At 30.6% G+C, this 25,517-nt stretch overlaps 1 protein-coding gene across 6 annotated transcripts in view; it reads left to right on the top strand.

Annotated features, from left to right (window-relative positions):
* The window catches only part of LOC143250866 (uncharacterized), a 36,648-nt gene extending 12,737 nt beyond the window's left edge, over window positions 1-23,911 (top strand). For 5 of the 6 annotated variants that reach the window (XM_076501979.1, XM_076501983.1, XM_076501985.1 and 2 more), the window contains 4 exons: window positions 665-821; window positions 6,765-7,530; window positions 9,195-9,358; window positions 10,829-23,911. In XM_076501979.1, the coding sequence (XP_076358094.1) occupies window positions 7,503-7,530; window positions 9,195-9,358; window positions 10,829-11,281 (645 nt within the window). In that variant the 5' untranslated portion in view covers window positions 665-821; window positions 6,765-7,502 and the 3' untranslated portion in view covers window positions 11,282-23,911. Of the gene's footprint in view, window positions 1-664; window positions 7,531-9,194; window positions 9,359-10,828 lie in introns of all 6 variants that reach the window. The other variant, XM_076501981.1, reaches the window with a different exon arrangement.
* The last annotated feature ends 1,606 nt before the right edge of the window (window positions 23,912-25,517 follow it).

Below are 25,517 nucleotides of genomic sequence, written 5' to 3' on the forward strand. Positions count from 1 at the left end.
TACAGTAACTGCTGGTTCACTCAGCATAATAAATAAAAGTATGAGGCAGTCAGTAATTCATTTATACATGTGAGGTGTTTCAATGAAGACTTCAATTGTTTTTTTTTTTCTTTAAATGATCGTTATTACTTTTTAATGTAGATTTTTACCTGATCTTTGTTAATATCACATTTATTTCTTTTCTTGTATGCATGTTTTTGTATATTAATAGAGAAATTATGTATAAATTGTCAGATTTGTTCCACTGATACATATAAAATACATAATATACAATGCTCATATGAATTTAAAGTGTATATTTATTAATACCCACAGCCATGAATATAAGGTAGTAATGTCAGCTCTGATATTCTTAATTTTTAGTACTTGTGTGATTTTTGTTTTTTGAGGGGTTACTGGAAGCAGTTACATTCCGTATGAGTTGCATTAGTAAGACATACTTATATAATGTTGCTTTATCAATATTTTTAATTCAACATTTTAATAGAATGCATGTGAATCAATAGACTGAACAGTTTGTATATTTAAAAAAAAGCTTAATACTTTTTAATATTAAACAAAATCACTTAAATTAAGCCTAAAAACTAGTGTGCATTACCTTTTAGATTTGATTCAAATATTTATGTTAAGTGGTCTAAAGAACAGTTTAATGTTTTTTTGACAGATTTTAACAAAAATGTCTTAAATGAAACAAATGCAGACACTATTTCAGGAGAAGTATTGTATTCTGAGTTAGACTTGAAGAGAAGTACATGTAAAACAGATAAGGATGATTTTCACCACTTTAAGTTGCTACAAGAAGTAGTACTGAAGTGTCACAGGTAAAACATTATGTTCTATTTTTAAGTTAGGATTTTTGCTATGTAACATTTCTAGGCTAAAAGAATATGTAGACCAGAAGTGTGTGATAAAAGCAATAAACAAAGTCATTTTTATAAATGCATATATGGCCTAGCATGGCCAGGTGGTTAAGTTATTCAACTCCTAATCCAAGGGTTGAGGGTTTGAATCTCTGTTACTCCAAACATGCTCATTTTTTTAGCTGTGGAGGCATTATAATATAATGGTCAACTCCACTATTCATTGGTAAAATTGTAGCCCAAGAGTTGGCAGTGAGTGGTAATGACTAGCTGCTTTCCCTCTAGTCTTACGCTGCTAAATTAGGGACGGCTAGTGCAAATAGCCATTGAGTAGCTTTGCACGAAATTCAAAACAAAACAAACCAAATGTATATATATATATATATTTGCCTCCCTTTGGAAATTTAAGCAAAGAAGCTTTTGATAAATATTTTAATAATAAGGGTTGGCTTTGAGGTTTTTATATATTTATTTTTTAATAGTTTAGTTCAGTTTTAGTGGACAGGAAAAACCTAGATGTATCAAAATGTTTCTTGCTGTCATTTATTGTTATCACTTTCTGTGAAAATTTAATGTTTCATGCTGTTGCATGATACGAGAGTAAATCTAGTACTATTATTTAGATTATGTATCAAAGGAACTAAAAAAATATTTAGTTTATATATGAAGGAGGCGTATGTAGTAGTATAGTTAGTTCCTTTAATACATAATACTCTAAATAAACTTGAAAACAAAGTTGATAGATGCACAAATGTGTAAGTTCATAACTAAGTAATTCATTTAACTTGAATTAAAAATGGCAGAAAGGACCAATTTATTTATAGAAAGACATAAGTTAATATCATCAAATATCTTTGAAAGTTTTTGATATAATAATATCAATAAAATACTAGTGTCTTAAGCCATATTTAGAAGTTCAATGAAAAGTGAAGTTTGTGAGAATAGAAATCTTAAAAAACAGTCTTTCAAGTGCTAATAATTATTACACAGTTTTGTTTGGCCACTTGTGTGTATATCCCTATTCATTTGATTATTGTTATTTTGTATTTTCCAGATGCACTATTTTTGCATCTTGTTCCTTCCTCTGCTGTTTGTTATGTTTGATTTGTTTCTCTATTGACCTTAATATTATTTTCATGCACTACGTTTACAATTTTTGTGAATCTCGGGTGTTTTAGTACAGTTTGCTCAGAATGTAATAAATTTATTTTTCATGTGTTTAAACACAATTTTTCAAATTCATTGCTGTTAATGAGAACCAATTAATTGCTAACTTTGAATTTTGTTGGAAAATAAGACAAGGATTAGTATGTTGTCTGTTTTGCTATTGAATAATTTACTAAAATGTGAAATTTGCTGCAACTGATGCACCTAGTATCAAAGAAAAAAGCTTATACACTTCTGTTTCTGATGTTGAATGTTCAGTCAAAGGACAAACACGTGTTAGGTAACATGGAAAAAAATTATAATCAAAATAACTTAGTTCAAATAACTAGTCTGAAAGAAGTAATATAGTAAGAAAACTTGAAGACTGAAGCAAAAGTACTGGTTGTATCATGATAAAAGTTTTAAAAAATATTGAAGTACACTAGTTTACGTATTAATACTGGAGTGATTCACTTTCAGACATACAAAGATATATCATTATGAACTGTAGAAGTTGTAACAAGTGCGAAAAGGTTTTGTAAAAATGAAAGATATTTTTATTTAAAACTTTTAGCTACATAGGTGTTGCCTAGGCTAGCATAGGCTTTTATGGTATTGGAAAAAAATTTTGAGGAATGTCTAGCATAAACCATATAAATTATGAGTGTTTGTCTATTGGGTAAATGAATATGCATACATTTTAAAATTGAAAAGAGTGCCTATGAGACTAAGATTTAGAAGAGAAGCATATAGATTAAAATAATGGCCTATTAAAAATGGAATATTTTCAAAACAAATTTGAACAAAACTTGAGGAATCATGAATAATAAGTGGATTGTCGTGGACATATTTTAAAAAATACAACAATTTGAAAAAGAAAAGTGATTTACTTATTTACATCATAGATTAGAATTTCAACTATTGTAGTGAAGATAGGTTGAACATGTATGATAGAATTCTGATATGATACCTCAGTTCATGTAACAGCTTTCTGTGATTTGTGCTGCCCTCTATATGCAGAATTATCACCCGCTAAAAGTGCTGATGCTCTGACCTACCCTCACTTGTTTACACATTGTATAGTTTTCCTATAACATGCAATTAAGCATTTGACAACCTCCTGGTGGAGCTGACTTCCTCTGTACTGTAGAGTGCTATTATCACTTTTTAATTTGGAATTGACAAGTGCACCTATCTGAAATTTTGCTTAGTACTTTACATTTGTGTGCTCACTTGAACTTTTTCGTACATTTTTGACAACTTTATGTTTGTTGTCATTTATATTTAATTTTTTCTTATGGAAAGTTTTTCATTTTATTTTCTACAAGATGAACTCTGTGTTTCATGTAACAGCTATGCTTCTGCTATGGATCTTTACACAAATGATTCAGACACACTTAATACTACTGTGGCTTCGGGCTTCATGCTTTTGGCAGAGGAGGTCTTAGCCTAAATGCATTGTGAATTAGAGTCTTTCCTGCAGGCTGCAATTCCTCCTGAACTTCTGTCAGATTTCCTATTCCCTGAAGATAAAGACTTGAACAACCTTTTTGCGACTTCTTCTAGATGTAATCTTTTTAATCTCACCCATCCTTTCTCAGCCTTTTTGTCCAGGATCTTTTAGTTTTGTTATTTTTGTCTCTTTTTCCCTATTTCACATGATTCTTTCCCCCATCCTTCATTCTGGTCTGATATCTAACTATTTGTTCTTTTTTTCCCGTAACTAGATATTCATGTCCATGCTGAGTAATTTATTACAAAACTGCATTCAGTTACCAGCATGCCTAGACTTTATGCTTGACAGACATGTATGATTTAGCATAGCATAAATTGGAGTTTCTGTTTCTTGATTTTCAGATTTTGGAATTACTGATTCAGGTATGTGGCTCTGATCCTACTACTACCATTTATTTTTCCCCTATATGGTTCTCTCATTTTTGTCTTACACTCATTGCTATCCTCTTATCTGTCATCTATTCACTTCCTTTATGAACCCATCTACAGTTTCTCTGAGAGGTTCTCAGTAGATAAGCATAGCTTCCTTTTTCTACATTGATCCATTTATTGTCTTTAGCTTTGTCCCTCTGTATATAGTTGCTTTGTTGTTGGGATCTCATTGGCAGGGATAGCCTTTTGTTACACATGCATCTGCATACTTTTTATCCACATAACCTTCACCTGGAATCTTGGTTGTATCAGTTTTTGAAGATATCACAGATACCTTAGAGTCTCTCCTGTTTCTGTGTCTTGCCTCCCAAGATTTTTCTTTTCCAGTGTATCAGTTGTGAACTGTCAGAATGCCCATCATTGCCTTTACAGATACCAGTTTCATCAGTCACTATGATTTTTCTTGGGTTCTGACACCATAGAGGTGTGTTAGCCAGTTTATATCAGCTGTGACATCCTTTTGCTATAGGATATTAGGTTTTTTAAGTGCTAGAAAAAGAACTATTCCTTCATTTTTCCACATCTCATTCATTATTTCCAGTACCCACTTCCCTCTTCTTTTGGATCCACTTTCTTGCCACTATCACTCTGAAACTGTTGGGGATTTCATGGAGAAGGATGTTATAGAAGAATGTTTCACCATTCTCAGGATTTTATTCCCATCTGTTTGTTGTCTCGAAGAAAATGAGAATTGGCATCTTGTTTTTGATATCAACTGCTTCATCAACCTCCCGTGTTTCACCATGGACTCTTTTCTTGCCCTCAGATGGTCATTCACTTTGGATCTTTAAATAACATTGGTTGATGTTTTGGATGCTTACCTTCATATTAGTATTGGTGTTTTTCTTGCATCCTAATGTTACCTAAAGTGTGTTCATGGGGGTAAGGTATTTCAATTCCACACACTGCTACAATTCAGTCTGGCATCAGCTCCATATGTATTGTATCATATAGTTAGAGCCTTTGCTCATCATATTCACAACTAGAACTGCAGTTCCACCATTACAGGAATGACTGGTTCTTTGTGGCTCCTTCTTAGCAAGTCTTTTACAACCCAATACCAATTTCTTCCTTCAGAAGGTGGCTTGTCAACCTGCAAGAGCCCCATCTCATGTCCATTCAGTATCTTATTCATCTGGGTGTATTTTAAACACTTTCCTCAACAGAACCAACCCATTTCCTCTATGTTTGAGGACTTGCATTTTTCATGAAATCCCTTGTCCTTTGGGATAGTGCACATATACATTGCTTTTGTTGGGTGATGGCTAGTTAATAGAACCTTGTTTGAGATCTCTCAGAATTTTCCATTTTTTTTTCCTTTCATCTTCCAAGTTGACTTCATTTGGTGACTCAACAAAGAAAACACCTTGGCTAATATTCCTCTTCCTCATCCCAGTCTTCATCTCTTTACAGATGTTTCTCTTACAGAATAGGGAGGACATATTTGATTTTCAAGAGATATCCAGTAATTGGTCAGAAGTCAAATATAACCAACATGTCAGCCTCTTAGGCATTGGATAATTTCTTTCTTTTAACACATGGGCATGATTCATTCTGAGAATTTGATCACTGTCTCTTATGTCTATTATCAAGAAGGCACATGATCTCATTCACTTTTTTTCTAACACTAGATCTACTTTTCCAGGTCTAATCTATGCAAGTCCATTTTCTTGCATGTCACATCCATTAAATGAGATCATGCAGGCTGGTATGTGGGCCACACCACACATGCTTGCATCACTTGGCTCTCTTCTTTATCTGGCTATCACTTGTTGCCCATCACTAGTCTCCATACTCCATATAGAATCTGAATTGGTAAGTTATCACTTTCATTATCTCTTATTTTCAGTAACCCCTTTTTTTTTTCCCCAGATTCACTCTTTGTGGTGTTTTTTCAGATGTACTTTAAATCTACACCATATGGCTGTACAGGTCAATCACATTCACTGAAAAGATGGGGTATTCCACAAGACCACTGGAGTGCTTCATGGTATTTTGCTTTACAAATAGAGATTGTAGAAACTTAGAGACTATAATAAGTAAAGGAATGTTAGGATCACTGTCTGTCCATCCAGTCCTGGCTGAATAACTTTGGACTAGCATGTTTTCTGAAAGAGGGTTTATGTGATCACAGTGTTATATTCCTTAGGACTCCCCAGCACATTGTTACCCCTCCCTCTGTTACTGTGAGATGAGGGAAGCATCTATTAAAAATACATTTTCAGTGTAGGAAAATGCTAATTTTTCTGAAAAACTAAAAACTGTGAGTGGAAATGTTTGCCATTTCATTTTTATATGCCCATGAGGTCCAATTATTAAGGAAAGGCATTAACCTTTTTTTTTTTTTTCGTTTGAGATCTGTAGCTATTTTTTTCATCTTGAGGGAACTTAATATACTTGAAATGTACGTATAAGGAATAGATTTTGATTTGCATATTTCTGCCTTTTATATATATCTATGAGTCAGTAGTATGAAACTGCAATCTAGTTTAGAATCTACTGTAGCTTACATAGTGCCTAATCTTGGAATGGTGCTTCATTACTTTTTAAAATATTTTTTTTTAAGAATTGATATATCAATTAAAGTATAAGATGAACCGAACAGACAACTAGAAGCTTAATGAGCAAATGTATACTTGTAAGTTTAACCTTGTTAGTCCAGAGATATGTCTTTATTTGAATTTCACTCTTCTATATAATATGTTCAGCATGTTTATAGATGTTTTCAGAAAGATATTACTTTCTAGAAGCAGTACATTTTTTGACTGGAAGGTAGGCAATTAATCCATGAATATTTCTTTTTCTGGTTAGGCAAAGGATCTCCTTGTGAAAATTGAAGCATCTGTCTTGTCAGAAGAGTATGACATTTCAACCAAGGATCACTTCAAGGATGAAGCCTTTTGGAAAACTATGAACCAAAAGTTGGAATCTCTGAAGAAAGAAACAAATTTATTAATATAAAAGAGAGAACTTTTATTTGTGATCTCTGTGATAGAAGTTTGAGAAGTTGTTATTTAATTCACACAGGAGAAAGGCCATAAGTTGATTCACACTGGAAACAGGCCTTACAGTTGTCATATTTGTAGGAAAATATTTACTTGAGTGCAAAACTTGAAAAGACACCATTTGATCCATAAGAAATATTGTTTTCCATGCTGAAGTTATTATATACTTTAGACATCATTCAAATAATACAAAATATGTTATTTCTCTCTCTGTTGTTTTGTTTTATGTATGGTAAAAATTCACAGAGTGACCATGCAAGATTATTCACTGTGAATTACAGTCATTAAATAAAATATTAGATTATGCAATCTTTGAAAAATAGCATATGAATATTTATGAAAGTATGTGTAATAGAATCATGTTTAAATGCATTAAATATGTGATTGCTAAAAACTTCCATGTGTGAAGATTAACAGTAGAACCATTATAGTATAAGTCACTTAGGATTAGTATGAATATTATAGTACAATTCACATTGGACAATTTTGTATGTTATAATACCAGTTGGAAAAAAGTATATCTGAATATCATTTAGTGAACTTCATGAAGCCACTTGCAATACTCGGAACAAGTAAGTGCTATTCTCTGATAGTTTTTCACATTATCCTGAATTTGCAGTTGGAAGTACTAGCTTTTTTATGTGTACCAATTCTTTAAAGTTTTCTGTTATAATTATTTTACAGAAAAGTATCACTCAAAGGTAAATCTCAAGGTTATCAGGAAAGCATGATATTGTTTCAGTTTTATATTAAAGTTTGATGAAGAAATGAAGTGTAGAAATCTCATCTTTGTTTAGTATGTAACAAATAAATTACAAACACTTGAAAAGTTTATAATTCACAATCTGATTCATACAGAAGTGTTCATTCTTCTGTGACAGTTAAGAAAAAAATCATTTGTCAGTTGTAAAGTATTATCCGTTACTCCATCAACAGAAAAAACATGAACATGCCCCTTAGTGTGTGCAAGAAAGCATTCAAAAAATGTGGTCCTGTAATGTCTGTGGGAATGCTCTTAAAACACATGCCCCTGTAATGTCTGTAAGAGAGCATTTAAAATATATTCTCCTGTAATATCTATGGAAGAGCATTTGATTACGAAATGTAAAATCACATCAGTCTTTTATTTGTAAAAAATTTCTTAGTTATGGTGAATACTAACTCTGTTAAGATTAGAAAAGGCTATCTTTGATTCAGCATGAAATTTAAAAAAATAAACTTATTACTTACTTTCTATCAAAATTTGTTAACATTTTTGGAAAAAAAAAAGTTTACAGTTACTTCTGTAATAAGTACTACAAATAACCCAAGAAAGTACCTATTGTTTACAAAATTGCTGTTTAATAAACTGAAAGAAATATTCAGTTACTAAAATTCCATATCTGGAAACCACATATTTCAAATTTTTTATTCCAAGCACGTGGTTTATTCCAGTAATCAGAATGGCAGTGTCAGCATATGTATTTTTAAAATCATAAAATTTTATTAGTACACACAAAGAATAACACACAAAACAAATGCCAAAAAAGATGACTTTTCAATACTTGAAGTTGAGAGAACAAATGCTAAAAGAGTAGAGGTAATATTTTGTGTTGTATTTCAGAGTTGGATGTTTTTCTTCTTGGTGTATTTGTGTGAGAAAATAATAATGTACAAATATCAACAGTATGTTAAAGACAAATGTGGATGAAATGCAAACATTTGAAATAATGGTTATTCTTTTATTATCTGCAAATCATCATCATATATTTTCTATAGAAATAAAACTTTTTTCCATATATTCTTGCTATAAGTTTTACTAAACGTCATAGTTTAGATAAAGGTTTTTAATGTTAAGAGAAATTTTATTGAGAAGAGATTTATATACAGTATATATGCTTGCACAAATATTTAAATTTGTTTTACTTCAATTATAACAACCATCATGCTAAACTCATCATTGGATGTGTAACATTTTGTGTTTGTATCCATAATATTGAACACAAAGCATTTACCATAGTATATATTTATTTATTTAGACTAAATTATCAGAAATTGTCTATAATTTAAGCAATAAAGTGTTTAAAGAGGACAGTAAAAATTTCATGACAAAATGATATACATTCTTGTTTATGTAACATCTAGTTTTTATTTCATTAGAACACGTGTGTTATTCTGTAGCTCATTAATTGTTAGTTTATTTCCAAACAGGAATAAGATGCTAATATATTTAAAATGTTTTTTTTTTTTCTTACAGATTATACCAAAAGCTTCTTTAATGATACTTGTTTAGACACAATTTTGAAAGAGAAATTGCTGTATTCTCAGAGGGACTTGAAGAGAAGTATACATGAAACAAATGCCAGAAAAGATGACTTTTCAACACCTGAAGCTGATGGAGCAAGTGCTGAAAGAGTAGAGGTAAAAATTTGTGTTGTATAACAGAGTTGAACTTTTTTATCTTGATGTACGTGTGAGAGAAAATAATACTGTTATACAAACATAAGCAGCATGGTAAAACCATAAATCTAGATAAAATTTAAATGTATTATTTTTTTTTGTAAAGTTTAATGGAGAGAAGGATAAGATAATGCAAGTCCTTTTTTGTATTATGAAAAGTGTGTTTAAGTCCTAATTGATGATTATATTTACATAAAAATAATTTGACGTAAATAGACAAATAAAATAGCCTTACTATGGAATTCAAGTGTATGGCATTATTCTGTCTTCATGTTTAAGAAAAAATTAATTGTATTACACATTGAATCTTTCTTAAGTGTAATCGTATTAAAGGTATGAAAATCGTAATGCTGTCACACATGCTGTTTATTCTTTTTTTCTCTTACAAATACATGCTATTGATAGAGTGCAATAATTTAGAGGTCTTTCAACATTGTATTAAATTAAGTGCAGTTGTTTATCATGTGAATTGTGACAATAAAATCACCAAGATTATTATTGTGGATCAGTATCAATGTTTTCTGCATCTATTATACTTTTGAACAGATGAAGATTCAGCAGTGATAAATTAATGTATGTTTAGTAGTTAAGCCTACATGTTTTTCAATAGTTGATATGTTAATTTTTCACTAAACAACCAAAATATTTTTGTCCTTTTGGGGCATTTCTTTACATGTTACTCCTAGATATGAAGCTGCATATGAAAATATTTCTAAATAACCTCTTTTGTTGGCATATGATTAGAGATGCTTTACATGTGTTAAGAATATGTTTATTGACACATGATTAGAGGTGCTTGTTGTGGGTTAAGAATATGTTTGTTGACAAGTGCTTTAAATAGGTTAAGATTTATTTTTGACAGATGATTATAGTATGTGTTTTATATGGATTAAGAGTCTTTCCAATATTAAAATAATTTTGAATACAGAAAACAAAAACACATCAGACTGAAATAATAACATTCTTTAAAAAAATTAAAATTATGTTGTAAAATATTTTTTTGATGTCAATGGTGCACAAATATAGAAGAGGCACACATTTTAAAAACAATATCAGTATTTAAATATTAAATCAAAATACACTTGTCATCAATATCTAGATTTTACAGTCTGGCATTTCCTCATCGCTGTTATACATATCTATTCAAAACCCATTTTATGAGTAAATAATTTTTGTGTTTTATAATTATTAAGTTATCCTCAGTTTTTTTTCATGTAGAATTTGTGGTGTTACAAGCTCTAATGTCACCTGCTAGGACAGCTTTAAATATTTGGATTTACAATGCTAAAATCAGAGGTTCGATTTCTCTTGTTGGGTCCAGTAGATAGTCCAATATGGCTTTGCTATAAGAAAATACACACAAGCTCTAATAGTTTTCTAGATTTTCTGAGATAGTGAATCTAATAATACTTCTGTCTTCTTTTTTTCCAGGTACAAAATGTTGTGAAGAATGAATCATTCAGCATGTCAGAAGGGCATGACATCATTTCTGTTTTATCTGGAAGTGACATTGAGTTTGACAATGAAGGTGAGGAAGAAAATGATAAGTCATGGAAAATCAGGAAACTAAAAGCTGGATTCTCCTTAAGAGGGGAGAAACATATTAAGTTAAAAGAGAAAACCTTCACTTGTGAACTGTGTGATAGGAGTTTTGCCCATGCTGGAAGCTTACGAACCCATCACTTAATTCACACAGGAGAAAGACCTTATTGTTGTACTATATGTGGTAAAAAATTCAGAGTGAGCAGCCACTTAAAAGACCATCATGTGATTCACACAGGAGTGAGACCTTATAGTTGTCAAGTGTGTGGAAGAACATTTACACAAGCCGGAAACTTAAGAAGACACCATCTGATCCATAAAAAACACCATTTTTTATGTTGAATTGGTGTTGAAAGTAGTTAGTTTGAAAGATTTTTTAAGTCACTTAGAAGACTTAACTTATTTTGTGAAGGTTGATGTTGAACTATCGTAAAGGATGTAGGTTTGAGCAAGCAATAATTGATCCATAGTTGTGTGTATGGAGGTGAGGTTGGTATTGATGACTTGCAAAGTTGCTAGTTGTAGATTACAATCAACAAATGAAATACTACAATTGTACAGTTTTTGTAAAATGGGTTGTGTAAACTTACAAGGTGTTTTAATATAATCCTTTTCAGGAGAATTGTTTGGTTGGGGAAGATTCTGATTGTCAGCACATTGAATGAATAATCAAAAAATAAAATGCGCGTGTCCTTTCCTAGAAGAAGGTTATTGATATAACACAAGTTACTTTTATAATTTCTTCCAGTAGGCGAGTCCAAAGGTATAAATATATTATAATTAATAATTATTTTAAAAATCTTATTAATTTTTTACTAAACAAATATCTTCCTACAATATTTATGAAGAATTTTAAGAAATAGGAAACTTTTTTAAAAAATTGTCCCTAAAAATAAAGCATTTTATATTAATATTAATAAAAACAAAAGAATTTGCAGTTGTTAAGCACTTAAAAACATGATCACTGAAAGCATAGTTAAGACTCGACAAATTACTTTTAATACTATAAAAAATGAATTTTAAATCTGGAAAAAAAATATCAGGTCATTCACACAGTGTGAAAGCTTAAAAAGACCTTTGTAGTCTGTATTTTTGAAAGATTGTTAGGTTATGAAAGAGAAACTAACTGGCTGTACTTCACATTGAGTATCTTTAAAAAAGTATTTGTAGTTGTAGCACACAAAACATTGGTTACAGTGATTTATTTTTTAAAAACAGCATTTACTTGTATGCAGAGGTTTTGTTTGGAATCAAAAATTACATTTTAACAAATTAGCAACAACATTCTGTTGTGAAATTTTCATATAATATTACATTAAATATGAAAAACTTTTAAGAATAAAGTATTATTCCAGCATTTAGAACTAAATTACTAACACCTGATCAGCAACAAAAATAAGACAATTATTTACTGCTATTTTCATGTTAAAATTGTGTTGTTTTTTTTCAACTAGTAAGATACATTGGTATTAATAAATACAAGGTTTTCAGTACAAAGTTATGATGGCATTTTTAAATATTTTTTTCTGATTTTATTTTTGTGAATTGAAAATGAGGTCATGTTTCAAAGGCAATTTGTTAAAGTTCTAACAAAGTCTGTAATCTTTAGCAGATTGTTTGTAAAAGTTTGTAATATTATTAAATGTATATAAAACGGTGATTCATATATTTTTCTGTTCTGGTTTGGTTCCAATTCCAAAAGTTTTGAACACGTTTTGTTGTTTTTGTGTGTTTTGTTGTTGTTGTTGTTGCATTCTAGTTTGAATTAAATAGAATACTGGTTAAGTTTTCCTAACCAAAGGGTTCTGCATTGGTTTTTCTCTTTATTTTCCTGAATAACATTGCACAAACAGCATGAAATACAGTAAACTCTAAAAAACTCTACTCCAAGAAAAAAACAGTATAATGTGTCCATCTGCATCAATAAATACACAGATTTCCTGTCTATTGAAACAGCAGTACTCATGTTGCACCTTTTAACTAAGTTTATAGCAGTCTAATTTTTTTATTTCTTTATTGTGGTTTCTTTCTCCATGTTCTTGTTTATAATTTTAGAAAAGTGAAACTTCCTAACATTTTCACTGAAAACATAATGCAGGAAAGATTTCCTGCAAGTAATCAATTATTCCAAAAAATATTTATCATTACTGTCAGACATGCAACAAATGTATTCACCCCTGCAACTTTCCAACACATTTGTTTTGAATATAACAATAAAAATGAAAAACAAGCAATTTGTATTGTTATACACAAGTTTGTGATTCAGATTTAATTAAAAATAACTCGAGACAAGTCACTCTTTATTATCTTATAACACTATGTAACAGAATTTTTATTTTTTCTTGTTCCTGTGCAGAAAAGTGTTATTTCCCAATTGCTTGTGCCTAAAGTAAATGGAAAAGACCTATTTTTCTCTTCAAACTTTGCTTTTGTGACCTGGGAGCGAATAATGAAAACATGATGGGAGATTATATTTGGAGGCTGATATGTGAAAGTGATTTACACTACAGTTGCAAATCTCGAAAAACTACTCACTTCTAAACATTTTTGTATAACTTTAGTATAAATACATGTAAATCTTGATTCATATGTTGTTTTATTCAGATATTATGTAAATGAAAATGTGCAAATTTGCCCATTTTTACATAGAAAATAGGTAATTTCTAAATTTCATTATGCCAGTCACAAAAACAAAGTTTGAAGGGAATAATGGCCATTTTTTGTACTTTAACAACATAAGCAGTTAAGAAATAATACATACTATCCAGGAACAAAATTTGTGTTGCATAGTGTAATTAATATGTGTGAGTCTCAAATAATGAACAAGTCTAGAACAAAAAAACAACATAGCTCCAGTTATGATAAACAATGTATTAAACTTTCATAACCCCCTGATCAGCATGCATGTGTATCTCGCAGAGAAATTTTATTTAAGTTTGTTTTTTCATTTAATTTCACTTATCTAGCCTAATAACTTTTGCATTTTAGTTTATTTTGTTAAAAATGTGTAATTATGAATAAAAATTGTATAAAAACAAGATACCTAGCACTTACTTTAGGCACTGAAGCTATTTTGTACTCAAGTGATTTGCTACTTTCTTTCATAACTTTTGTATTTTGTAAGTATGTGTTTGCACAGAGAATGATTATTGATTCATGTTGCTTTCAAATATGTATTTTAAAACACAAATGCTAAACCAGAGTGCCCCAAAACTACTATAATTTATCTAACTTTCTAACTACTGTAAACAACTAGGTCATAAAGTCTGCTAGGAAATGGGGCATTTCAATGATAAAAAATAAAGATGTACTTCACAGAATGCTCTTTCTAATGGTAATAAAAATGTGTAATTTAAAAACATGACATGGAAGGAGTTTCTATGGTGAGTGTAACAAATTTACTGATATCTAAGAAAATAATGGAGGGTCCTTATTTTAAATTCTAGCCTTTCAGTTGATGATTCTAATTGATGGACATTCTAAAACCCATGTGAGTAAAGAAAGATAATCTAAAAAGACCATTTAAGGCAGAGATATACTACATGACACAGAGAAATTTAAAGTGAGAATTTTTTAAATATTTCCTTTTTAAGTTAAAACCATATTATGTTTTGATGTCAAGTTTATTCATGTGTGTTGATGATAAAGTTGTTCGATTAGGTTTTGAGTTTAAGTCCGTAAAGAGTGCTTTTCTTTAATTACTGTATATTTGAAATCGAAAAGATGGAGATAACACTGAAAGTGAATGAAGACAAATGTTATTAACCATTAAGAAAAGTCTTGTATATTATTGTCATTCCAGGATGTAATGGATTAATTTTATTTTCCTTGAAAAATGTTGTTCTTTTATCATTTTGGTTTGAATCCCTGTTATAGAATGTATCATTTCTCACATAAGAAGTAACTTATCTAACTACAATAAATATATGTAGTTTTTAAAGCAGTATTGTATGATTAGTATATTATTTTATAAAACCATTTGGAATAGATACACAGGTAAATAAAATAAACCCAGTGACAATGAATATAAGTACAATTTTCATTTAGTGACAATACTACATGTAAAACCAATTATCACAAACGTATTAAGATAACAGGGTAGTAACAAATCTGGAAGAGTCACAAACTTTAAAAAACAGAGAAAGACAAATTAACCCAAAACATAGAAAAGATAGAGAAAATTGAATTTTTGTTTTTTCTCTCTCTCTCTGAATTTACGCATGGATGCAAAAAAAATGTTTCAAACGTGTGTCAGTAAGATGCTGGATTTTAATGTAATCTTTATCACTATTTTATCTGGAAGCAATTTTATTTAATTCATAGTTAATGATAGATAAATATTACTTTGAAAATAAAAATGAAACATTTTATTTTGTACCATCATATTATAATGACCTTGTTTGAATATCTTTTCCTGATATGAAGTATTTATATTACTGTCAGTTCTGTAGAATGGTGAGGAAGGGTTAAAGTATCAGTTGGTCTGTCTTATTCATGCTTGTTTTCAAAAATCTGGAATTTTGCCTGGAAGGTCAGGGAAAAAGTTCAAGAAAGAATTTAATCACCTTGAGTACACACAAATATATATATATTGTGTTAGGTAAGAGATCAAACAATTCTTTACTGTAAATTTGCCCGTATTTTGAATAAGATGGTTTGCTACTGATTATATCTCCACAAAACACAAACTTGAAATATTTCATATCCTTTTTGAATATATATATGGAGAAAAAGGGCAGATTTTTGTAGAAGGATTTCATGCATATATTTTTACGTAGAAATGGTTAAGTTTATTCTACATAAACTGTACTACACTATTACTGTTTCAAGATTTAGATTATTTTAATTTACGTGTCACCACTAGGTTTGTGCTCATAACTTTGAACAAAAAGCAGTAATAGTTTTTTTTATTAATTACTTGTGTCTAATGTATTTTGTTTAAAATCACAAGAATAATAATGCCAATATTAAAGTTTAGAAACTGTATTAAAATACTTTTTTAAACAGTACAGGTTGATGTAACATTATTTGATTTTGTTTTTCACCAGAATGAATGTAAACTGAAATGTTGTTCATCTCAATGCAGTTGTTTAGAGATTTTGTAGACTGGGGTAAATGTAAATGGTGGTTTTCAGATACAAGCAAAAATTACTTTACTGAAGCTTGGGAAGAAGGACATGTCAAATAGAAGTCAAGAAAAGTTTTTCAACATTTGATGTTGCAGTAGAAAATACTGAAACAGCACAGGTAAAAGTTAGTTTTATATTAAATTCTATAATTTTTTTTTCACATAACATGCTTACATCCAAATAGTATTTAAATGAGCGGTAGCAGGGAAAAGGTGGCAAAAAAAATAATATTTTGAATGTATTTTCTGGAAATTTTCAATAAAGAGAAGAATCTATGATGTAGATAGATGCATAGATGATCTAAATTATTTTCAGTGAATGTTTTAAACAGGAACATTTGAATGTATTTTCTGGAAATTTTCAATAAAGAGAAGAATCTATGATGTAGATAGATACATAGATGTTCTAAATTATTTTTAGTGAATGTTTTAAATAGGACATGATAATATCTAATTAGGCAAGTTAGATTTAAATTTACATTGAGCTTATAGTATTGTTATGTGTAAGTGCATTTTCTTTCTTATACATTTCAAAATACTTCTGTTTTAATAAAGACTTGAAGGAAAACTTGTGCTTTGCAAGTGAGACCACTTTTAGCTGTGGCATTTTGTATTTGAATGCACAAAGTTTATAAAATGTTAAGAAAGTGCTGTTTATTTAAAACAGTTAAGTGACCTGCCTAGATTATGTACATGCAATGCTAGGTTTGTTGGGTTCTCAATGAATATGATTGCTATACAGGGCATTTTAGAAAGTGCCAGGTTAAGCCTATTTCACAACAAATGTTACCCACCAAACACTTCTGGTACAAATAACACTTTGGAACAAATTGTCTGATCATAAAGGACTTAATATGGAGGCAAGTGTAAAAACTCAACAGGGCAGCAGCACCAGTACTCTTAAGTGTGTATAACAAATGCAGATATTCATATACAAAATCTTATCTTAAAAAACTGCTGTCTGAGATGCAACCCAGATGGATGACAGATCGATTCACAAAATACTTTTCCCTTTGCAATGCAAAGTACTGTCTACACCTATCTTTCCATTATGAATATGGAGACATTCTTCCCTGCTAATTTCATTTTTACATTGTTTAATAAACTTTAAAAAGCTTGCCACACATTTGCACTTTATTTTTTCAATCATATAGAGCTGTAAAATTCCTTACCATTTTTAGATATAAAAGTAATTAACAAACACCTCTTTGTTTCTGTATATTTTATTTTGGAAACATAAGTAAATAGAATATATGTGTGTGTGTGTGGTCTTCTTTTGTAGTTTTTCAAGTCTTTGTTATTTTTGCAACTCAAAACATTCTATAGTGATCTTGTTTTTAATTCATCAGTACAAAATATTTTAGCTAGTTGATTATGTCATAGTTAATTAGACTACACATCAAAGTTTCATTTATACAAATTGGGAAAAGCTTTGCTTTATTTTTAAACCAGTGAGAAAAAAATAGGAACAAAATATTTACTGAGATTTTTTTTTCTCAAAAATAAATCAATATAACTTGTATGTAGTTATAGTTGAAAGCAAATCAGTGAATCAAATTACAAATACTAATATACATTTTATGGAAAAAAATTGTGAGTAATGAAAAAGAAAAAGGGATGATACTGGAAAACTGTTATTTGACTCTGGTGTTAAAAATATACACATATACTGTGTTTGTGAACTTTCACTACAAAGTTATTTATTAAAAATGGTGCATACAAACATTGATTAAAAGCATTCTAGTAGCTTTTCACTGTTATTTTTAGTAAACATGAATTTGTCAGATGAATAATGAAATGAAAGTTATTTTTAAGAAGCAATATCTGTGTTTTGATGGTTGCAAACTCAACATTTATGGTTCATCTGAAACTGGTATGTATTGTTCATTGTTTTTGGAAAATCATAAGCTTATAGTTAACTCTGCAGTGATATTTTGGGTGTTTATTGCTCATGTCATAAATGTTTCCTGACACTGATTGAACAAAAGCATAAAAAAACTCATCAATGTGTGTACAATGTGTTTAGTATAATTATTGAGACAGTGGAAGACTTTTAGTAATCATAGGAAAAGAGAAAGCAATAGATTAAATTCTACCTATTTGTGTTATAAAACTTTGAGAGTTCACTCTTTGTGCCACTATTATATGAACTGGAAAAAAAAAGGATTTGTTTAAATATATTAAAATTTGGTTCCCAGTGAGCTTTAATAAAGGTCTTGCATGCATGTAAAGAGTTTATGCTGTTATTTTGGATACCTGTATATGCTTTATTTACTTATTTTACTGGAATAACAGTAATAGACTGTAATGTGGTATACAATATTTTTACTTCAACAATTTAAAATGAGTGCTTGCTTCTCCTCCATCAACTCCACTCTGTGTGTGTCATCTGTCTGTACCACCACTTCATCTATACGTGTCGTTTTGTCCGGTCTGTTGCATGAAGGGCTGGACTTTCATGTGTAACTTTCTTTGTTTTGTTTCCTGTTTGTCACTTTTTCCACAGCCATTTACCAATGTTCTTTTCTGTCATCCATTCGAACTTTTGTCTTCGTGTTATTTATGTCATCTTTCCTTGAAGTTCCCATTTCTGCTGTTGTTGGCATGTGAATATTGCCATTCTGATGTGTTTGCAATTATTGTTTGCCACACTTTGTGTCATAGTTCCTATGTTCTTTCCTGATTGTATGCCCAAAATTTCTGCTTCTTGAAAGGTAAGTTCTACCTTTACACCCTTTTGCCTTCCTTCCATTTCTCACTTTTTATGGTAAGTACTCTGTTTATTCTTTTCATTGTTTGCAAGAGCCTTTATTGCATGTTTGGATCCCTCTCTGTGGCAAATGTTGCTTGACCAGATATACTTACTCCTAAATCCATATTGTATAACCTGTGTTTGTATATCATGTTAGATGACTGTGATATTGAAGCCCTTCTTATCTCTTTCCTGATGTATAATTCCTGATGCTACCAGATGTTGGTTGATTGATTCAATCAACATGTTCTTCATACTTTAAAAAGATACAATGCTTAACCAGGTCGTATTATGCCCACTATTGAGAAGGGGTGTTCTGCATAACTACTCATACATATACCATACAGTCTTTTGCTTCATAAATATGTTTTTCCCAGATCATAAGTTCATGGACTAATGTGTATAAAGAAGACAGGGATAACTGCTCATCTCTGATGATCCATAGCATTTGACACTCATCCTACCATGGACCTGATGTACAATTCCAGATGCCACCAGGTGTTGGATAATTCTCTCCATCAATATTATCCCTTTACTTTTCAAAATATGGTTTTATGGTCACCTGTTGCACTGTTTTAGGTGCTGCAATCCTCCAGACTCACCCATGTGTTATTTCTGTTCATTTTCTAATGGGAGTTTTGGAGCCCTTACTATTTACCAGTTCTTAGCCAATGGGATGGTTGATCATCAGGGACTATTCTCCTGAGTATGCTCAACAACACTCGATTGAGAGTAGGGAGGTGGCATTTTGCCAGAGTAGGTAGCCTGATGTCCTTCCTTCTGCAGACATGATGTATAATTTCAGATGCCTTTAGGTGTTGGATGTAAAGCTCTACCACATATTGCAGTTTGACCCTCCAGCTGAGGTACGCTCCCTCCTACCATTCACCAGATGTCAATTCTTAGAATTTGGGTGTGGGTTGGAGTTTGACCAGCCACATAAGTCATCATGTATGTTTGAATGATTACTCTCCTTCTACTACAAGTTGGGTGATAAATTCAAAACACTTATAAGTTTTGGATAGGAGATGCACTCCATATAGCTGTTTCTCTTCCTACCATTCACTGGATATCAATTCCTGGTAGGTCTTGTGTTGTTTATAGCTGGTCAAGACACAAATTACTGTAGGTATTAGGTTGATTACTCTCCTTATACTATGGACCAGACAAAACCTTTTCAGTGCCACCAGGTTTTGCACTGGTATGAACACTTACCTGAGTTCACCAATTTCCCATCATCTGCAAGATGTCAGTTGCTGGTGGATCTGGTGTTGGTGAGTTCTTGGTATGGAAGTTCCTTTTCCATGCCAGTATCAATTCTTGAGTTGAAAGGTACAGGAGTCTCTTCTGGCAGTGTAATTGATGTACAATTTCAGGTGCTACAAGGTGTTGGTTGAGGTTGATCTCCCCTTTACAGTCTGTTGCACCATAGCCATTCAACACCAGGGGTCTCATTCTTACTGTAAAATTTATTGAGATTACCCCTTTGTTTACAAAGTTTTAGCAACATATTCCTAACAAGTGAAGAATATAACTGGCTAAAAGGTGGTACAGACTCCCATGGTTATGTTGTTTGTAGTTCCTTCTAACTCCCCATGGTTTTTCTTAAGGAAGATCATCTTCTCACCAGCCCTCTTCCTGTTCAATGTGGGAATCTAGCTTTTTATGAGAATATGTAATGTATCTCTCAGAAGTTAACATTTTTTAAAACTAAACATGTATTCCTGATACTTACTCCACTCACATTTCTCAACTGTTCTACCCACTTGTGTGAGTTGATCAATCTTGATGTGGTTAACAGCTGCAAAATTAGAAAAGGACTAGTTACAATATGGATAGTGTTGCTCTCCTGTTGATGGAAGTTTGCTGCATTATTATTTGCATGTTAGTGTGCAGAAGTAAGTGAGATTATTGAGGCTAATGGTGAATGAACATGGTAGTATAAGTTGAGAAACACAATAAAACTGTTTAATAACTAAAGGGATGAATGCAGTATGACTTTTTAATAATCATTTAAACTTGTGTAATAGAAACAGTTTTTGTAGATATGCTTACTTATTAGATTCTCTAACAAACACCTACTCACTATTCAGGATAATTTTGTTTTCTTGAGAAAATATTTTAGAAAAAATTGATTTCATCAAAATTATGTTTAATCTTTCTTCTACCTATGTACTGTAACATTTCTGATACTTTTGTTTTATGATTGTTACATACCATATGAAGGTTATCTGGTTTTCCAGGAGATGTTTATTTCTCTATATATCACTGTAAGTGTCTCATTTCTGGTACAACATTGTCAGTGGGGAGAATGTATGTGAAAAGGTGTTAGAGATATTTTAATTTAGAAAAGTAAATTTTCCTTGTTTATAGTAGATTCATGTTAGTAATGATTTTATATATATCTGTACTTGTGTGTAAGAAAAGAAATGTAAATCATCATCTTCTCATACACTCCATGTGTGTGACTGGATATTGTGGAAGTACTCTCTGTTTTTGGAAAAGAAAATATAAAGATTTTTATTGTTTTCTCAAAAACTTGTAATTTAATGAACAAATATTTCTTGTGGGAAAAGAGTATGGTTAAAATTCACAGAGATATTCTGAAAAAAGTTGACCAGTTTCTATTAGTGATTATTACTGATACATTCTAGTCCAGTACAAATATTAAGATAAAAATGAGTAGTTTTTTCATATTTCTGTTTTTATAATTTACAAGTATGTATATATTTTTGATGGAAGAATACACATAATATCTGTTAAAAGATATGTCCTTTTTTATTTATGCTCTCTATTGCTATTTCTACAACAGTGAGAAGACTTCAACACTCTACAAAAGAATACTGTAAGGAGAGTTATGTAATTGTTAAGTCCAAAGCCAGTGAGCCAAATTGTAACAAAAAAAGGACAATTGGTACAATAATTATAGAAATTTAAAATAAGGGCCTATTAGATACTTTAGGTTATATATCAGTAGTGAAATTGTTAATTATTAATGCTGAAAACTGCAGAAGCCCTCAAGAGTTTAAAATACTTTGCTAAAATATATATGTTAATGTCAAAGGGCTGTTGAAAATTTTTGATAGGCTGGTGTTGCTCTCACTGTGATAATAAAGTGTGAGTGAATTGTTTGTTAGAGTTATTGAATACATATATTTGTATCATTCACTGCAGTTAGAAGACACACTACTGCAGATAGTGTGGAATAAAGAAAACATTGTTAGATTTAGTCAATTACTTTAGCAGGATCTTTTTATACATCATAAAATTGTTTTGTGAAAAACTGTAATATCTGAGACTTTCCTGAGTTTCAAACAATGGTTTTGTGTCTAATACCTATTTTCTTGAAATTTTTTGTGATGCTTTTGTGTGGTTAGTGTTCTTTGTGCATGTCTTCTCTTATTGTACAAAAATAAAAACATCAAAGGATTATGTTTCCCATTTCTTTTTTGTACAGTTCTTTCATGTAAGGATAAGTTTTTTTCTATCCAGAGCTGTCTCAACATTTGTGAAATGTATAAAACTGACACATTGTCACCCATTCTTATGCCCAGTTGTCTATAACACATCAGTAATGGCCATAACTATCACTCTTGCACATTTCTTATTGGTGAAAGAGTATCTCATTAATTGTGTAATATTTTAAGTGTAAAGTACATCTTTAAAAAGAAAGATCAGAAAAAGAATTAGTGTTGTAGAACATATTAAAAGTAGCTGGGTCGTGAATATTCAGAAAGAGGTACATCCTTGAATCCTATTTCAAGTTCTGCAAATAAATATTTTTCTGTGTTTAAGGTTAGTAACTTTATTACATTAAGATTCTTCACGTAATATATGTGTTTTCAAAAGCTTTAAGATTTGATGGTAATTTTATAGCATAATTAATTGATGAATAGTTCTGCTTTCATCTTGACAAAAACAGTCCTTGTGAAGAATAAACCACTGAGCATGTCAGAAGACTGTGGCATTACTTTCAATAGGAGTGGCTTGATAATGGGTGTGCAGAAAACTCATTGGCTCATAGAAAGCCAGTAACTAAAACCTGAAATCTCCCTTAAAAAAATTATCGAATTAACAGAGAAAACATATACTTCTGACCTATGTGATAGAAGATTAAAATCTTACAATTTTTACCTACACAGAAGAAAGATCAAACTTGTAATATTTGTGACAAGAAATTCAGAGTGAGCAGTCACTTAAATTACCTTCATGTGATTCACACAGGAGTGAGACCTTATCGTTGTCAAGTGTGTGGAAGAACATTTACACAAACTAGAAATGTAAGAAGACACTGTCTAATCCATAAAAAATGCAATTTTTATGTTAAAATATGTATTTTATTAAGCATTACTTATAGTTTTCTGTTTATATGACTATTTGAATGAAAAAAAGAAATAATTATTAAGACTTGAAACATTTGTAATGCATGATAAAAGAAAGTTATCAATTATTAGCTATAAAAGAGCTAACTAACTTTAAAGATTATTTGTTAGAAAATTTGTTATTTAAATTCTCTTTGTGTGTGTTGTTTTATTATTCAAACTTTCAAAGTATTTGGGCTAACAGGAGAATATATAACACCAGGCAACAAAAAAAAAATCCATACTATTAAAAAAAATGAAACTGTTTACGAGTAGTTAGACAATTCTGGTTCTAAACATCTTGTTGAAAATTAACTGTTTTAACATTCAGGAGGTTTAATTAGTTCTACATCTCATTAACAATCTAATTTTCAAGTGAAAGAGATGCAGTAAAAATTAATAATATACTTTGAATAAGATGTGAAATACATTCAAATGTACAGTTGAGTTCCTTGTTACGTATACACACACACACACAGTATTTTCAGATACACTGATTACTTTCAGAACAGGATAGTAACTGCAACTAATAGAAGTAAACATGAAGTAAAAAGGTTTTTACTAAATTGAAAAGTTTATTTTGAAAGGAATATTATGGCCTAACATTTTATGTAGAACATGCTATTTGATATACCAAAATTCGTTATTATGTGCATCTTGTAAAAAGCTTTGTAATATTTCATTCTGTTACAATAAATTAATGACAACTTAGTTTTGAAAAACTAAGTACATCAGTTGACTTAGTTTTTGCAATAAGTTATTGCCCTTTAAAAGACAATCTTACAGCTTGTGTTTTTGTAAGATTTTCAGTTTAACAGTTTTTCTGGTACACGTATATAACATTATTAAATTTAGAAAAGCAGTTTATCATGAAAATCTATCAGTATAAGTATAAAGAGGTCAAATAACAGCCTATTCAGTGTGTACTTTTAAATATCTATGGTTTACTATACACTCTAGAAATGCAGTGTGTATCCACTGAGGCAGTACACATAAAATTAATTAGTGAAAACAGAAGGGTCTTTGTTAAAAAATTCTAATATTATGTAACTTTCTTTCATATAAATATTGGTGAAAAAAATGTATTTATGAAGTATGTTTCTAACTTTTTTTTTCATTGAAAGCTTTTTTTTAATGTATAATTGTTTCTGACATATTACTTTTAAGTAGTGTTCTTATATATTTGTCTAAGTTTTTTTGGTTTTTTATTATTATTTCTATAAACATTTGATACCAGCTAAAAATATAGACTCTTTTTGGAAATTTTAGACCAGGATTTCATTTTTCGCCCTCTAACGTTAGTGTTTCTCGTATTTCAAGCATGTGTGATAACATTATCTTGCATACTTTGTATCAAATTAAATGTGATTTTCTTCAAGTTACATCCCAGTTATTGGTCACATAAGTTACTGAAATTTACAGTTAAAGAAATAATTATGGAAACAGTGAATAAAATATGTATCAAACATAGATATTAAAATATTGTTCCTCCTTTATTGTATAAAAATTAACTGGATCAAAGTACAGTCACCTGTTGGTATCTTATACTATGAGTAGCTATTATTCAACCAATCAACAGTGCTGTAATAGTATAATGCTCACAAAAATATAAGCAGTCATACTGTTCTCAGCAGTTGTATGATGGATTAATGTATACAGTCATGATTCCAGTGAGAGACGTGTAAAGATCAAAGATTTCTTGGTGAAGGCTACTCTGTGCAATAGATTGAGATGAAATTCTTGTTCCTGTAGGAATGGTATGATAACTGTGAGGAGGGTCTGTCAAGTTAGTACTGTTAATAGACATAGTCAAGCTAGAAGATCAAAACTCTTCAAATGTGATGTCAAACTTCTTGATGGTAGAATTTTTATGTGATACACAACAGTAAGTAAAATGTCTTGTCAATGTCTTAAGTGTAAGTGCAGGTGTGAATGTAACCTCCTGAACAATAATATCACATTAGCATGAAGAAACCTCAATAGATTCATAATAATAGCTGGCTACACAAAACTGCTGCATAGAACAGGTAACTAAACCAAGATTCTGAAATGGCCATCAGTCTTCCAACAATGGAATGAACAGATCTAGAAGAGAGATCCTGATGGATGAATCTAAATTAAAATTGTTTGTCATCAACTAGTGATAGTGTCTTGGGTGGAAGAGAGGAGAATAGTAACTGTAATAAAGCACCTCGGGAGACCAGTGAAAGTGTTAGGTGCATTTCAGTCAGTTGTATTGGGGACATGCACAAAATTGATGGAACTCTGATTGCTAATAGGTACAACAAATTCTTATCCTTGTCAAATCATGTAATTTCTTCATGCACAAGACTTGTT

Source organism: Tachypleus tridentatus, chromosome 5, assembly GCF_004210375.1.
Source record: "Tachypleus tridentatus isolate NWPU-2018 chromosome 5, ASM421037v1, whole genome shotgun sequence".
NCBI lineage: Eukaryota > Metazoa > Arthropoda > Merostomata > Xiphosura > Limulidae > Tachypleus > Tachypleus tridentatus.